The sequence below is a fragment of the Anguilla anguilla genome, chromosome 12, assembly GCF_013347855.1.
Source record: "Anguilla anguilla isolate fAngAng1 chromosome 12, fAngAng1.pri, whole genome shotgun sequence".
NCBI classification, from domain to species: domain Eukaryota; kingdom Metazoa; phylum Chordata; class Actinopteri; order Anguilliformes; family Anguillidae; genus Anguilla; species Anguilla anguilla.
Genome location: NC_049212.1, coordinates 27871982 through 27888251, shown reverse-complemented (window position 1 = coordinate 27888251; position 16270 = coordinate 27871982). Strand labels below are relative to the sequence as shown.

General features: G+C 36.9%; 1 protein-coding gene across 6 annotated transcripts in view; it reads left to right on the top strand.

Moving 5' to 3' along the window:
- The window catches only part of lsamp (limbic system associated membrane protein), an 869619-nt gene that overhangs the window by 845530 nt on the left and 7819 nt on the right, over window positions 1-16270 (top strand). Inside the window, exon 8 of one of the 6 annotated variants that reach the window (XM_035385112.1) lies at window positions 5912-5946. The exons of the other annotated variants lie outside the window; for them this stretch is intronic. Coding sequence (XP_035241003.1) covers window positions 5912-5931 — 20 coding nt within the window. The 3' untranslated portion in view covers window positions 5932-5946. Of the gene's footprint in view, window positions 1-5911; window positions 5947-16270 lie in introns of those variants that run through there. 6 annotated transcript variants of the gene reach the window in all.

Below are 16270 nucleotides of genomic sequence, written 5' to 3'. Positions count from 1 at the left end.
ACATCCTACTCTTATGTAGGTTACCATCTGTAGGTGTAGAAACAAAATGGATCCTCATAACGAAATCAGCCTTTCTTTTCTGTAACCTCTCAGCAAACAACTAATTCTTTGGGTCTTTACCTTTTCCCATTCCCTTTTCCTTTCTTTACATCTATACTTGCGGTGTGAAAAAAGTAAGCGTGCATGGATGCGCTGAATGCGTGTAGGTTCACTGACCGCCCTGAGGTTCATGCAGAGGTCGCATGTTAAAAGACATGGCCGAGCGGCGTCACTGAAGTATGATTGCTGCCGAATTCAATTACGTGCCGTGACTCCTGCACCTGGTCTGTAAAATCCTGAGCAAGTGCGCATTACTCTCGTAAACAGCCTCCGAGAAATGAACTGGATGTGGATTACTGCCAGATGTTTCTGCTTTTTCTGGGCGTTTGTCGGGAGAGAGGCTTTTTCTTTCATGGTGGAAATAGTGCGTCGCATTTCGACTGCGTTGCTTTGATGCGCCTCTGTTGATGCACTAAACCTGGGCATTATATAAATGCAGATCGTGCAGAGATAATGAGACCCTTGCACGGGATAACTCTCATTCTCAGTATATTCACGCTGAGCCATGCCTGTTGCAGTGTATACCTCAGGGAAGGGAGCATAATGCTCGGCTCTAATTGTACATTGAGTGGGTTTGTTCTGAACGCTGCCATGAAAACACGCCTGTGATTTTTATGAAGGATAAAACATTTTTTTAATTCACTGGCCTTCAAAGGCTTTGTTTATTCAGTTGCAAAAAGTTTTTGATCAAAGTTAGTTGGCAAGCAATTTCTAGTTTTGTCCTAATTGTGCAATAACTAAACAGTAATGTAATAATGCTGCTCTGTAATAATACCACTCTAATGATTACCTGTCTGCATGCCAAAAAATGCATTATCATGTTGCTCATTATTGCATTATGACACTGTGGCCAAAACACTATAGGGCAGGCAGGTATCGCTTTATTTTCATTTTGGGTTGCCGGCTCACCATTCCCTGCAGTATTTTTGTAATGTCATTAAATTATCTGTTGGGCCGCCAGTTTGTCTCCACCATGTGACCTGCAGGGACTTGAACTTGAATTTCAATGGTTAACCTCCAGAGGTCCCCATAGGCTCTCCAATGACACAGTCAAGTGGCTAATTGCACAATTCAGTTTCTAATGGAGACATTTATGAAAAAACTGTTTGTTTTTCTAATATGGGGAGAATCAGAATGGAAAGTGAACATGGATGAAAGTTTAAATGCTACAAAAAGCATGTCTTTGGGCCAGTGGTCCTCACTCCTGGTTCGAGCCTGCAGGGGCTGGTTTTCGTTGTTATGCAGAATTTGAGTAGCACAGCAATTGATCAGTTAAAGCAGTTGATTACACAGTTAACTCGGGTCACCTGGTTCCTTCGGTCTCAATTCAGTTGCTTACGGAAAAAACAAAAAACCAGCAGACTCCGTGGCTCTCCAGGACCAGAATTAAGTATCACTGCAGTAATAAGAAAAATCATCCATATAAAGCAATGTTGTCCAATCGTATCCAAAAAGGGCCCATGTGGCAGCAGGATTTTATTTTAGCCCAGCACTAAGACACCTGATTCTACATGAAGTCTTGATTTATGACTAGAATTAGTTGAATCCTGAATTTATTATTTTATTTAACTTTTTTGAGCAAGTTAAATGGTATATAACTGCTCTCATTTGTATTGTGGGCATTTCCTACTGCTTCTAACAAAACATATCATGCCCCTGTACAACATTAAAAAATATCGCAGCATGTCCATGGTAGTAAGTAATCAAATTTAACATGTGTTGCTTGTAAACATCGCTGTCAATCATTATCTGTGCTTAATTAGCGGCAATTACTTTAGCAACTTAGATTGGTAAGGTGGTGCAAATGCAATAATTGTTTGAGAAGGGGCTTGACAAAGAGGCTATTGCAACCTCTAGCTGGCAGTGGGTGGAAGTACAATGTTAACACTAGCAAAAATATTCAACTGTTGCTGACACAAAATAATAATTTGGTGTTACCACTGGAAGTTGAGATAAAAGATGCATATGTTCTGAATGTTTTCATGGTTTGCATAATCCAGAGCAGAACAGATGGTTTTTACAAATCCAAATAAGGCTTGAATGGTCAAACCTGATAGTAGGTAAAATACCACATGCAATAGAATCATCCCAAGAATTATAGCTAACTAGCTCCATTAATATCCAACCGATCACTTTATCAATCGTTTTCAAGAAATTGTGTTTCAGATTTTTCCAACATTTTAAAACACCACTTAAATGTTGTATTGTGTATTCTGCTTTATTAAATGTAGGTCTAACTGCTAAATCAAATCTAAAACAATTGGGTAAAGGATTATTCATCATTAGAAAACATCACTGAAAATGCTGCCATGGGAGGGATAGCAGTTAAGGGAATGACTAATGTTGAGGCTTTGGGCCTGAGATGAATGGATGAGGGAGTTTTCCTGATGCGCTGGAATTGGACAGAGGCCTGCTATGGATAGTGTATATTATTATTATTATTATTATTATTATTATAAAAAATCAGACAACCTTAATAAAGTAGGTTTCCCCTAGTATAAATTCCCCACTATCCCTGTTCTGTCTGCTTTTTCCTGCTTTTACCCTCCAGCCATATCTTCCAGTCAGCATTCAGTTACCTGTAATGACTGTTTGTCTGTCTGTCAGGCCCATCATATCAGGAGAATCGGGTCTCATCCTTGGACCCAATGCCAAACCTTAAAGATTTATGTTTCAGACCTCTACATCATGCATTTATGCATCTACAGCATAAATGCAGGTGTTATATGACTGAAATAACAATTTATATATTTCTTAAATGAGATTTGATGACTATGTTCAGAAATAGATTTCTGAGTGGAAGAGGTTTTTCCACTGTTTACATAAAATGTTTTGACATTAAACATTCTGTTTTAAACATCATATTAATACCCTTTGACGTTTGTGTAAAATGCCTGCATAATATTACAAAAACAGCAGCACGATGGACATGTTTAAAAGATGCTGTATACTCGAAAAAGGTGAAAGATATCAGGTATCTAAAACACTACCTGTGGAAATCAAAAGTCCTGTCTGCTGATCAGAGATACACTCTGCCTGTGATTTACATGCTTCTGAAACTCCAAAATACTGGTGATATGCTGAAGAAAGATTACATCACAAAACATAGTTTCATGCATAAATATAAAACCCATCTCACTTAAAGGCATTTGGTGTGCTTAATTTTAAAAAATTTAAAAAATTATTTCCAGACTGAAAGCACTTTCTTTACCATTCAACCATTTAAGCAACTTTCTTGAATGGGTTTCGTCTAGCAAGCAGTTGGGCCTGACAGTGAGCAATTAGCACCAGCTGCCATGCTTTGTGCACCTGCCAATGAAGTTGTATTTCAACACCGCCCACGATTGTGTTACCGTGGTCATTGTATGCGCTCCACGGCTGAATTATTCAGTATTCAGATCACGTCATTTTCTTACTCTGCGCTTCTGGTGATTTTCAAAGCTTCGCATACCAGGCTTTACCAACATGGCCTTCCTCCCATCTCATCTCAGCAAACCAGCAGGGAAAGAGATTTTATCATTCACATGCACATCGTACGGGGCCTCGGCGAAACTCACTTTGCCCTCCTTTTGAACTTTAAATGATTTGACCTTTAAAGATTCTTTTTTAGTCTTTTAAATATCCTCCTCTGATTCATGGTGTGTAAAAACCCATAACTCTTTTCTTGACAAGATAACAAGGGCATACAGATAAGAGTAAAGGTTGAGCAATCTGGTAGAGAAAAGCTGGACATGACCATACTACATCACAAATTCTCTCGTTATTATATTACTTGTAATATCGTCTGCCTGCATGCATTTGGGGTTTAACAGTGTCTCCTACAAAGAAACTGCTTTAGGTGGGAAAAGCATAAAGTTTAACGTGACTTACATTTTTCACTCTACCTTTCCAGATATTGATTATTCTTAAATTTTAAATCATCAGTGCATGTGTTTTTGGACAGGTCCTTCAAATGAAGACATGACCATTGTTATAATTACTTCAACACTATTAGCTGTATTACTTTTAGAAGTATTAAGAAGTATTTTGACCACTGATGTCAGTGGTCCTTCAGCTGTAATTCGGGTAGTAACATGGTTAACTGCATTCTACTTATGTTTGTCTTTTTTCATGGAGAGGGAGTGGAGGAAGATCATCTAAAACATGTCACATGTGAAATATGAACGCCTTAATCCATGTATATTGCAGGGTAAATCTACAGTACATTATGTAGTGCATCATGTAGTGAAGTGCAGCCTCATAAAAAAATTGCACTTCCGCGTACTGTAATTTAAAGTTCAGAAGCACACACATCAGCTTCTCGAAAATCACTATAATGTAGAACTCATTGATGTCTGCACTCAAGAAAAAAAGATTATCTGCAGCTTTTATCCATTATTTTAATGTTACATTTTCTTGTGTACAGCTTAGAAAACGGTGAGAGTTTTTTTTTTTTTTTTGTTGCCTTGCTCATATATGACCCAGCCTATCCAATTGAGGATAACCTCTGAGTTCTCACAAATTTAGCCAAATATATGTATATATATTCTTAATCAGATGCTTTTATTTGAATATCTGCACGTGTACCTTAAACCTGATATGTGTAAGAACCTTTGTTAAATTCGAAGTGTGAAGCACAATCTTATTCTCAGCTCCACGCTGCCAGTTCCTCAGGAAAAACTGTAAATTTCCCCCTAATAATAATGCTAAATGCACACCAAAATAACTGACTTTCTAAATTAGTGCAATCTCCGTTCCTATGGATTTCGTTATTCCTGCGGTAATTTTGTTTGTTTTTTTAGATGTTTTGATAAAAGAGAACATTTTAAAGATTCCTGATAATGGTGTATAAATGGTGTCGCAACCCTTAGTTTCTTTATATAATAGCAAAGCCTGCTGACATTTTTGTACATTTTTCTCATTTTTTATCATCGCATATTTCAGTGCTTCTGCCGCATCCAAACCATCCATTCTAACGGGTGGAGTAATAACTATAGTCTATCTGCAATATATTCCACTTTATGAAACAGGCCTCTTGCTCTATTAATGTGCAGGCATATTTTCTGTCTTGTTATACTGAAACAAGCCTTTAAAAGGTTTTTTTTTTTCTTTTTTACATCTTGAGTCAATTGCTTTTAAAATGTCATTTTGATACCATCTCTTTTTTACAATCTTTTGATCAGCACATTGAATTTTAAATGAAACACTGAATATATGTTTAAAGTACAGGCTCTCAGCTTTAGATTGAGGGTATTTACACTGGTACAGGTGATCTACAGTGAGATCCTTAATGTTTGGGACAAAGACATATTTTATAATTCTATGCACATGACCGAAATGATCTGATAGTTAAAGATGGCATAAACACATATGTATATCATGAATAAAGTTAACTGGAAACAATATATATCTTCATTTTATTTGCTTAATGTATGCATGAATGGTTTGGGCCAAAAATGTTTTGGTTCAATTACTGTAGATACAATTTAGCATGTTTATTTCACAATAATAACTTTGTAAGTATGCAGTATTACTAGTCCAGTAATATCTGCAGTTGCAATATTACTGGACTAATTAGTAGTCATTTTCATTCAATATACAATAATACTCTCTTCAGATTTACATGTAAATGTCCTTTTTGTTGAAATTGCTACTTATACACTTTTACACATTTATCTTTTTGACACCTATCCACTGTGGAGACATTTTATTCAATGTACCTTTCCTTGGTTTTGAAATGTGTAGACAGAATGTTGAGAGCAATTCTTTTAAATGTCCACCGCTTCTCCAAGCTCCACTTTTAAAAAAGCTGATCCTGTTCTATACCACTTAGATTTTCTCTCATGGAACTGAAGTCTGCCTGTCAGAAATTGAAAACCCCACTGTTAGATGAGATGGCTCTGACTTGGCAGGAAGAAAGAAGGCACAATATGAGCACATATCCCCACCTGCCAGCTTCTGTGGGATAACTTGTGTGTTAATCTTACTTCTGTCAAATATGATCTTGCTGTTGGAAAGCAAGTGCTATAAAGAACAGGAAAATCACACACGACTCTGGAGCTTTTTCTTGTTCATATGTTCCATAACCCATATTTTATGCTGCATGTGCTGTTAAATCATCTATCATAATGTAACTTGGCCAAATATGATTTACATCATTGTATTTTGTTTTGAAATGTAAAAATATAATTCAATGGGTGTATCTGTATTATTGTCTTCCAGGCAGTAGTTTAATTGCATAACAACAGTCATTAAACTGCCAATGGATACATTTATTAACCCTTTTGAACCCCCAAAGGGAGAACTCCAGGCTGTATTCACAATATCCTTGCACTAAAATTAAAGGGTTAAAAACATTTTCTGTAGCAGAATTTCAACATGGCTGTCAGTACTACCATACAAAATGTAATGGATATGTAGCTGCTAAAATCCTTCATTGTGATTACAGTGTTCATTTGTTATCAAAGGCATTATGTAGGGCATGTATTCTTTCTCAAGTTGGGTGTGAGGTCAAAGGCTGGGAATACACACTGTTTCATTGTTCTAATATAAACTCTGGCTATGATTTTTGTGTTATTACACATTTGGATTAATTTGGACATAAATCACATTCTTAGGAGCCAACCTTATGTTTGCCTAATGTTTTGACTTCAGTCTTTTTTACTGTAGTGTGGAAGGATTCACACTCAAATGTTTGCAAACCATTTGTCTCAGTGGGATAGGAGTCAGTGGCCAACGTCTATATTTCAACGGGTATTGTTGAACAGAACAAGTACAACAGTATCCCTCGTAACATTATCCTCCACCTTCATATGTGCACCCTTTCTGAATGAATTCACCTGTCTAACATCATTATTTTAGTACTGTACGGGTATATATATATATATATATGTATATACTTTTATTCAGTGATTACTGAATTTAAATGAGAATTTAAATGGCTAATTTGACTGTCCATTGAAGCAAAACGTGCATGGTCCAAAAAAAACTAAACAGGAACCTGACGGGCGGGACCCATTGCATATCCAGTTCTGGTAAATTCTGAGATCTAGAAAATATCTCAAAAGTGGCCATTGAGACAGAAGCGGATTATCCAATCTACAATGTGTTTGCTCTTCACAGATGTTAAATTGCAAACACATTGTAAAAAATAAAAAAGCAGTTTAAGTTGACATTCTGGTGAATAATTGCAAATGCTCCATGGCCAATTACACAAGCCTCATCTTCTCTCATTATCTTCACCGAGAAAGCAGGAGACCTCATAGGCATCTCATGCTGCTGACATTAAGGGTTAGTTTAGACTCCAATTATAATAGCTAATTAATGTTGTGAATGTATGTCTTTCATGCAGACTTCTATCTAATTAAAGGGCTTAATTGTTTTGTAGATTTTAAAGGTGAAATGTGCCTATATATTTTTACATTTTGACTCATCAAATTCAATTCTAGGAAAGAAGGTCTCTGCCTGGAGACACACAAAGCACATTTTAATTTCTTTTCTTTTTTTTCTGTTTTTTATGAATCATGGTTAGCCTAGTGTTGTCAAGCTGAGCCCTGTCCTGGATTCTCCTCAAATCATCTTTCTCCTCAAAGTTTTTTTTACATTGGCAAATAAAAGGTTCACAGGAATCAAGGACACACAAACTAAACAAGCAGTATTCCAGAGCAACACTATCCATTTTTTAATTCATTCAATACAACTTGGCTCTGGGTTTCTTCATCTTGTCCTATATAACAATATAGTATCAGTAGAAAGTTGGCAACTATGGTACTGTATATGCATCATTTGTTAAAACTCCCTAGGACCACTTGGTATTTTCTACTCGTGTAAGATATAAAGTATGCTTTTGGTATATGAAAAGAGGAAGCAAGTGCATTGATTTATTACAGCAGTTCTTGTAACAATGAAACAAGCATTCAGTAAATTCAGACAAAAATTCCCAGACAAATGAAATGCATTTACAGGGGACTGTTAAATGAACATTTGTGAATGTTACGTTTGGATTTATCAGAGCTCAGACTACTGGGACAGGGTCACACCTGTCCATAAAGACGAGGTTGCCCAAACCCCCTCAATTAGAAATACAGATTTTCAATGGTGATTAAATCCCTGTGGCTGTTATGGCCCCTGGAATCTGGATTTTCTGGTCAATTAAAATTTTCATTGTGGATTTTGTTGTTTGACTGGGGATCATTGACTTGCTGAAGATCCACTTGCAGCCGAGTTTCAGCCTGCTGGCCGATGTAACCAGATTTCTGGCAAAGATGTCCTGGTACTAAGAGACAGTTCAGGATGCCATTGATCACATTTACATAATAATAATTCCGTTTGCATGCGTCAGGAAAGGAATAACCCGATCTTATTCCTGCACACATGGATAGGTGAATATTCCATTTTAATCCTTTGGTAAGTGCTATGGGTACTATTATGGCCGTGTACATTGAGATGTTAATGCAGGATTATTCTTTAAAGATTAACGTGTTTAACTTTTTTCAATAAATAAATAGCATTTTATTATTTTGGCTTAAACATATGAGTTACTGTAATACCTTAATGTTGACAACCTTGCTTAGAATGCGTTGCTGTCAGGGTCTTCTACCTGTCAAATTTGTTTTGTGGTTCTACAGAACTCATCACGTTTCCTTTGTTCTCCTGCTGTCTTAAATGACTATTTCCATGTTTTCTGCCATCCATGTATCTCACATTGTTTTATAACTTCATTATGGTTTTCATTTGTTTGAGCCACATTATCCAGGTTTTGCTTATTCGGAATAAGAGCTGAACTGGGTTTTGCTTTTCAGAATAAGGTGTTGACATGGGCCAGACATAACCAGAATACCAGAGTTTTCAGAATAAGATCTGAATAATGGTGTGCGTATGAACATGGTAACTGACCTTAAGCAGGGCCTCAGTACCAGTGGTAGCAAAACAGCCCCAGACCATCATAGACCAGCTGCCATATTAAACAGACGTTATGAGATTCTTTTCTGCATATGTATCCTTCCATCAGCACCAAACCCCATCGCTGGTGTGTGTGGCCAAGGACTCTATTTTTGTCTGTTATGACTGTGGCACCTAGTTTCAATCCAAACTCTCCGTGGTGTTTAACAAACTCCAGGCACTTAGATTTGATGATCGCTCTCAATATATACTTTTCCCTGGAAAACATTCAACAGACTGTTGGCATGGAAGTGTTGTCTAATTGTACATTTGGAGACTTGGTGACCCGAAGATGATACCAAGTTCTGCTATTCTGCAGCTATGGCCTTGGCATTGGATTTTTGTCTGCATCCCGTCTGCCTGACTGTGTGTGGGGGCAAGATTAAAAAAGAATCAAAAAACATTTCCATTAAAAAACATGAAGATACATGACTATAGTCTTGACTCCAAAATATGAAAAAGTTGTCCCAAATACCCTATCAGATGAGTGAGAAATATTCTACATTTTAATAAAGTGAAGAAATAAATAATAAATTAAAATGAATGTGTTGGCTGACAACTGTGGTGAAATTTTACCGAAACTTGACAATCCAAGACCATATTCTTACCTACGAAAAAGTGACAAAAAAAGAATTAAACGTGAAATTTTCTCACAGGATTGGTGAGAAATACTCACAAGTACAAATAAAGAAACCAAAGAAAATGTGTTTGAAGACATTAATGATGAAAAGTGTATTTCACTCAAAAACTATGAAAATACAGCAGGCAATTGTTCTACTTTAACTTTGAAAAAAATTGTAATCACATATGTGTATGATGTGTAGAATATGTATGAACATGAAACTGACAGGACATTAAATAGTCATATTTTCAAAATTAGAAAAAAAATGAAGTAATCCTAAATATGATTTTTTTTTTTTTTTTTTTTTTTTTTAAGATGTGAGAGAAATCATCCACATTTTATGAATACCAAGAAATAGAGAGAATGTGTTTCAAGGAATTAGTGATGAAAAGTGCATCACTGGAAAACATCATCATCTCCAAAATATGACAAAAATGGGTGACACATTTGTGATTTTTTTCTTATTGGACAGAATGTAATATCAAGATAAAACAAAAATAAGAAGTAATGTGCACTTTGTTAAATAAGTAACCATTACACCTTATATGTATTAGTTCATACCGACATAATTGAACAGTCTAATATAACCTACTCTTGGAAATTTTATAACCAGCTTGAACATCTATTTCTTTGTCCAGTATTTTATTCCATAAAATGATAATATTAATGCAAAGAAAACCTTATTTCAAATTACCGGTGGTCACATAATGTCGTTATCACTTGTGGTCAAGAAGATAACTGTTTCAAATTCAGTTTTTACCGAAAAAATGGCTCCAAGAAACAACAACAGAAGGAGGGGCACTGGTCAAAGTTTAAAAACGACTGAACTTGTGTTTCCATAATTTGTGCCAGTACTGCAAACACTTATAGACTGTTTTGCCTGTTTATTACTGTAGAATGTTGAGGAGATACTGTTCACTACAATGCAGTCAAGCTATCTTAAACTGATTAAAATTAGTTAATGGAAATGCCACAATTACTGCAAAAGAAATGATTAATTACTCACAGAAAGTAAGGCAATTGGGCGCTTGCCACTAACAGCACACAGTCCTACCATGTTTAAGTTAATATTATCTTTGACAAATCACAAAAGAATTGTAATTGTTCAAATGTCTGTTTTCAGATTTAAACATTGAAACTTTAAAATTGCCTGAGGAATCTTCATCAAACTTGAAGAGAAAGTTCTCTGTGGCTCAAAGACAGGAGGTGAAATTGCAGCCCGTTTTACCTCCACGCATGGCTGAGAAAAAACCCTCAAAATCGCATTCATACAGAAAGCGCCTGCAGCCCTCAGCAGCTGCATGCTTATAATGTCGTTATTTTGCTCTCAGACAGGTATTGCTATATGGCAATTTCTGTGACACCATCTTTCTTCAGTTTGAGGACAGAGTAGGGATTTTCTAAATGAATTTGCCATTTTGAACAGATTGGGTGATGGGGGCAAAATGTTCATCTCTGTTAGATAGATTATGAATTAAAGACCAAGCAGCCTTTAAAAGATCCATTCATAGTTCTGTCTATGTGTAACTTGATTTACTATTTAAAGCAACATTAGTAGAACACGTGAATTTAGAGAGAACGCTATCCCTAAATATGTTTCATTTCTTCAATAGTAATGATATTTTCAAAGCTCAGAAAGAAACAGTCTGTCCAATCATAGTTCTATGATACAGTACCTGCTTTAATACTCATACTGAGCAAGTGTATAGGAATTACAGACTTGTTGCATCATATTTACCTTCACCTTAGACTCTTGGATTTGTATCTGCCTATTAAATGTGCACAATAATGTCACAAACACCATCCAGGAGTTTTGCCGCTGACTGACATTGTATGACTCATTGGTATTGTTCCCCTACATTATAAAACACTTCGATCTCAATTTACCAAATGCATACCTGAATAAAACCTAGTTAAAGGACTGATAATAGGATAATGTGATAGTGAAACGCGATATTGATATGTGCTGTATATTAGTTTAATTGTATTTGTGTATTACTTTTAATCAGTAAATGTTGACTTTTATCATATTATAGCAGATCTATTATTATTATTATTATTATTATTTATTATTATTATTATTATTATTATTATTATTATTATTATTATAGCCATTTCTCAGTAAGGGCATGTGCATTCCTTGTTCATGTTTTCAAACACTTGTATTTACTGTGTTAAATTCTACACTGTAAGCTTAGGGTTGTAACTAGGTAACTGTTTCGTAGTTGACTTAGTTAATGCACTCGTGTCTTAACTACTGCTTGTATTTTTGCATAGACTGCGTTGTTGCGGTTCTTGTTTGTGTTAGTGTTAATCAGTTTAACCTACAGGGTCCAAGTTGAACTATGCGGTTGTTCTCTGCACTTGGAACAGTACTTCTCTCTAGGGTTTTCGACACACTTGTTCCTGGTTATGGTTATACACTTTGTTGTACGTCGCTCTGGATAAGAGCATCTGCCAAATGCCTGTAATGTAATGTAATGTACACTGGCCCTTGTGATAAATGGCCCTTGGGCTGCAGCATCACATGCTAAGCCTGTGGAGACATGCCTCAAAGGCGATGTCTAACCAGCGGACCTATGTGCAGATGTCTGATGTGCTGTGCACATCGGCCACGGGCCGTCATGGCTGAATCCACTCGTTCAGCGTGTCTTAGCCCCTTGTAGAAGCGCTGGAACCGATAGACATGTCTGTGGAAACTGAAGAAAGCACCGTGAGAATACACTGTGAAGAGCTTCCAGTTTGCACAGTCTCACATGAATAAAGGGCAGATGTCAGTACTTCAGCCACAGAAATATGGTTCTTGCAGTGAATTGCATCAGTATATCTTCACTTGGCAGCACCAAGTCTAATATCTTAAACTGCAGATTTAAGGGGGAAAAAAACTCCAATTGAGATACAAGTAAACCGAAGCTCAAACCCACCCTTTTTCACAAAAAAGAGAATTAATTTAATCTTCTCTGTAAACATTGGTGTGAATGAAATGTTTAAAATCAGTGGCTTGTCAACGGTAAGAGACATTCGGCTGTAGTCAGAGTAAGTGAGTTCCGTGTGTTTCTCTTTCTGTGTGCATTTTGTTCCACGTGCACTATAACTGTTTTAGTGGGGTGGGCGTGATGACAATATTGACTGACAGCACACAATCACATTTCATATGTCCACAAGAATTCTGAAGCCAAGTCACAGTTTTATTGGTACAAGAGCTTATTTTCCAGTGTCTTGGAGAGTGGTTATTGTTATTATCATTATTATTATCGTCATGAAGACCTTTTGTGTCTCAATTCCAGAATTTATTTTATTTTTATGGATAAAGTTCAGAAAAATATGTCAGAACTTTATCTGTAAAATTGATTTCTGTCTAACAAGACAAATCTTTCTGACAGGATATCGAAATGTCATAACATTTTCTCAAAGCCTATATTCTTTTCTTTTGAATTAAAAAAATATAACCGCTAAACATAGTTCTCTTTATGAGCTCTCGATGTGTTCTTCATGTAAAAATCCTTTTTGGGGAGTGTCTCTCGTTAAAAAAAGCCGTGTTCGGGGAGGATCTTCCTTCATGAGTTTTAGCTTGATTCTTGGTTGGTTTTGTCGGGCTCTGTTCACGTATGTAGGAACTGCTTCTTCAAAGCTCATGCTGCTCAGGTCTACAGTATTCTCATCAAAGAATCACAGACTGATAACAAACATAAGATTAGTATAGAAATTGCAGCCTAAATTAGAGGGAGAGAAAAGGTCTGCAGAAAAAAAGAGGCATTAAATATCCCAAGGTTCACTTAGGTCCATGATTTTAAGACTTCCATAGTTAGTTTTGCCTTCTCATTGTTGAAACAAGAAATGGTGTCCGTACCGGAAAATACGAACATGTATTGTTCCAACAATGAAAGTCAGTCATCCTTATAATAAGAAGCATATTGCTTATTTGTACTCTAGTTCTTATTTGCAAATGAGATATTTCTGATGAGTCTTTCACTACCATGAAATGAAGTAGTTATTTATGTGTAAATATAATTAACCTGTACAGAACCATCAGAAACATTCACCCTTTACATCTGTACATCTGATTTTGTACATACCTATACAAGTTCTGTAGCATAATACCATTACAGGACATTGTAAAATCCAAACAGATTTTGGGGCATATTCCAACACATTTCATGGAATAGTATTAATTTCTTGGTTGCAGTGAGCACTAATGTAAACAAAAAGCCAGTTCAATTTTATTTTTCCTCCAGTCTCTTTACCAGGAAATGGTAGAGGACAAAAGAAAGTTCCAAGCATATTTGTTTACTTACTATCACATCTGCTAAAGCTAAACTTCAAGCATGAGTACATGTGATTTTTGAGGCCAGAATCTCATCCGTTTAGATTGACAAAGCTGGGAGACAGATGGGTCGGTTCCTCATTGGAAACAAATGTTTTTGCCAGTGCTTTCACCCTCGTGCTTGGAATTTGGATAATTTTACACAGCTACACTGAGTGTGAGAAGTTGTTAGTCTCACTGAAAAACTAAGAAACAGAGTGCTCTGGCACTTTGTCCATGAATAGTCACCTTGTTGGTTTTGTTGTTGCTGTTGCTGTGATGGTGGCTATGGCGCTGTTATTAATAAAGGCACCCAGGGCTCCATCATTGTTACACTGCTCACAGATCAGTTATTATTATAAATAGGTTTTCATTTATTATTAATGTCTATTATTTATGTGATTCTGTTCTGAACTGAAAACAGAGAGGTCTGCTGTGTGCAAAACGTGAAGCCAAGAAGAGAAAAGAAAGTAAAGTTCCATATTTTGGCCACCAGATGTCCCCACTGCTTCATGTATGAATCCTTGCACTGTGGCCGCCATTGCAGGCTCTGTTTTATTTATTTATTTACTTTTGTTTTTTTTACAGTCTTGTCCTCATGTTACCCTTTATGTTGCACTTGGACTGTCACAGCAAACAATGTTAACCAGGCTTGGCTTCTTTCAAGCTGTCCTTATTTCCTCTTGTCACACAACAACTGAGTTTATTTTCTACATGAATTATATACGGTAGAGAAGAATCTTTAATATATTTATTCAGTGAAGAGCATACATAATGGAGACCAGAGCAGCAATGTTTCTGCATTTTGTGCTGTGGGTGTCGAGGTGTTATGACATATTTATATTTCCATAAGAATCCATAACAATCTTTTCTAAGAAGACTAATGGCCTAATTTTGCATCGGCCAAACTCTCTCCAGCTTCACTGCCAAAACTCAGCGGCTAAAACTTCTCAGCCTCTTTGTTTTCCTCTCTCAGCAGCTGAGCTTACTCAGTTTTACACAATATGTGACCCATTTGTGCTGTAGCATTAGCAATTAACTCAATCACAGGCAGACAGCTCTGCCTCACCTCAGACTATATCCTGTCAATCACATTATCAAAATATCTGTCCTTGCTTTGTGTTGGTCCTATAGGTTATGCACATTATAGAGCTTTTAGAAATTATGCAACCTTTAATTATGTACCTACTGGTCCTCCGGATGTGGTGATGCGGTTCTTATTGTAATGTTGTTCCTTGAGGTCCAGACCAAAACCTGTGCCAGTTTCGGATGGGTTACCAGACATCTATGTCCAGCTATAACATTACCAGAGGACAGAGGGGTAGAGCTAGCATGGATTTGTCACCTGTTCACATAATAATGCCTCCTATAGTCATGCTTTGCAACAATGACACAGACCCACTAATGCATTTGGACAGTCCAGAATTGAGGGACAAGAGAAAATGGGTATATAAAGTTGTTCAAAATAAAAATGATGCAAAGCTGTAACCAGTTTTTTGTTGTCACTCAGTTCTGCTTCTGTGCTTTAGCCTTGCCACCCACAGCATGGAACAATAATAAAATATAATAAATATATTTTAAAAATTTAAGTCCTTGTGAGTCGAGAAGAGGAAATGTTCATTTGAATAAGGTTCATTTGCAGAGACAATTGCTTCCTTTCAGCCAAACTCGGCGAGCGTGCTTTGAACTCTTTTTGCCATTCAGATTTGAAACCAGAAGTGGAGCCGTCATCACACTGAATGTCACAGTGTGCCGCTTGTTTGCAGGGGGACAAAAGGAAGCTGGTAGGGCGGGGAATTCAGCCGAATGAGTGAGGAGCCCGCGGCACAATCCCAGCTTTTCTGGGAGGAAGGCGGAGACCCAGCGGGGGTTAAAAATGTTCTCCTTCACTTCCAGCATCTGCTCCCGGGGTTTCCGGGGGAACCGGAGCCAGAGAATTCCCTGTGAAATGCGCGGCTTGTGACGCAGTGCACGAGCGAGGTCACGGGTTTACAGTGTCCTCAGCTCACCCTCTTACTTCAAACGCGTCTGCTGATTAACAGCAACGGACGCGTTTAATGGGGGCCTGCTGAGAGTGTCGTTGGGAAAATAATGAGAAATGTTTGCGTCATATCATCATAGCCTTCTGAATTATTAAGCACAAAGACCTCTTTTGGGATCTAGTTTTTCAAATGTTTTTCAAAAAAAATTATAAAGAACTGATTTGTTTCTGGTCAAAGCTTCTTTGTATTAAACCAGAAATCAGTTTGAATTTGTGAATAATTCAATTATTTGGACATAAAGAATAACAGCTGTTTCATCATGCAAACGGAGCTTTACCTCTGTCT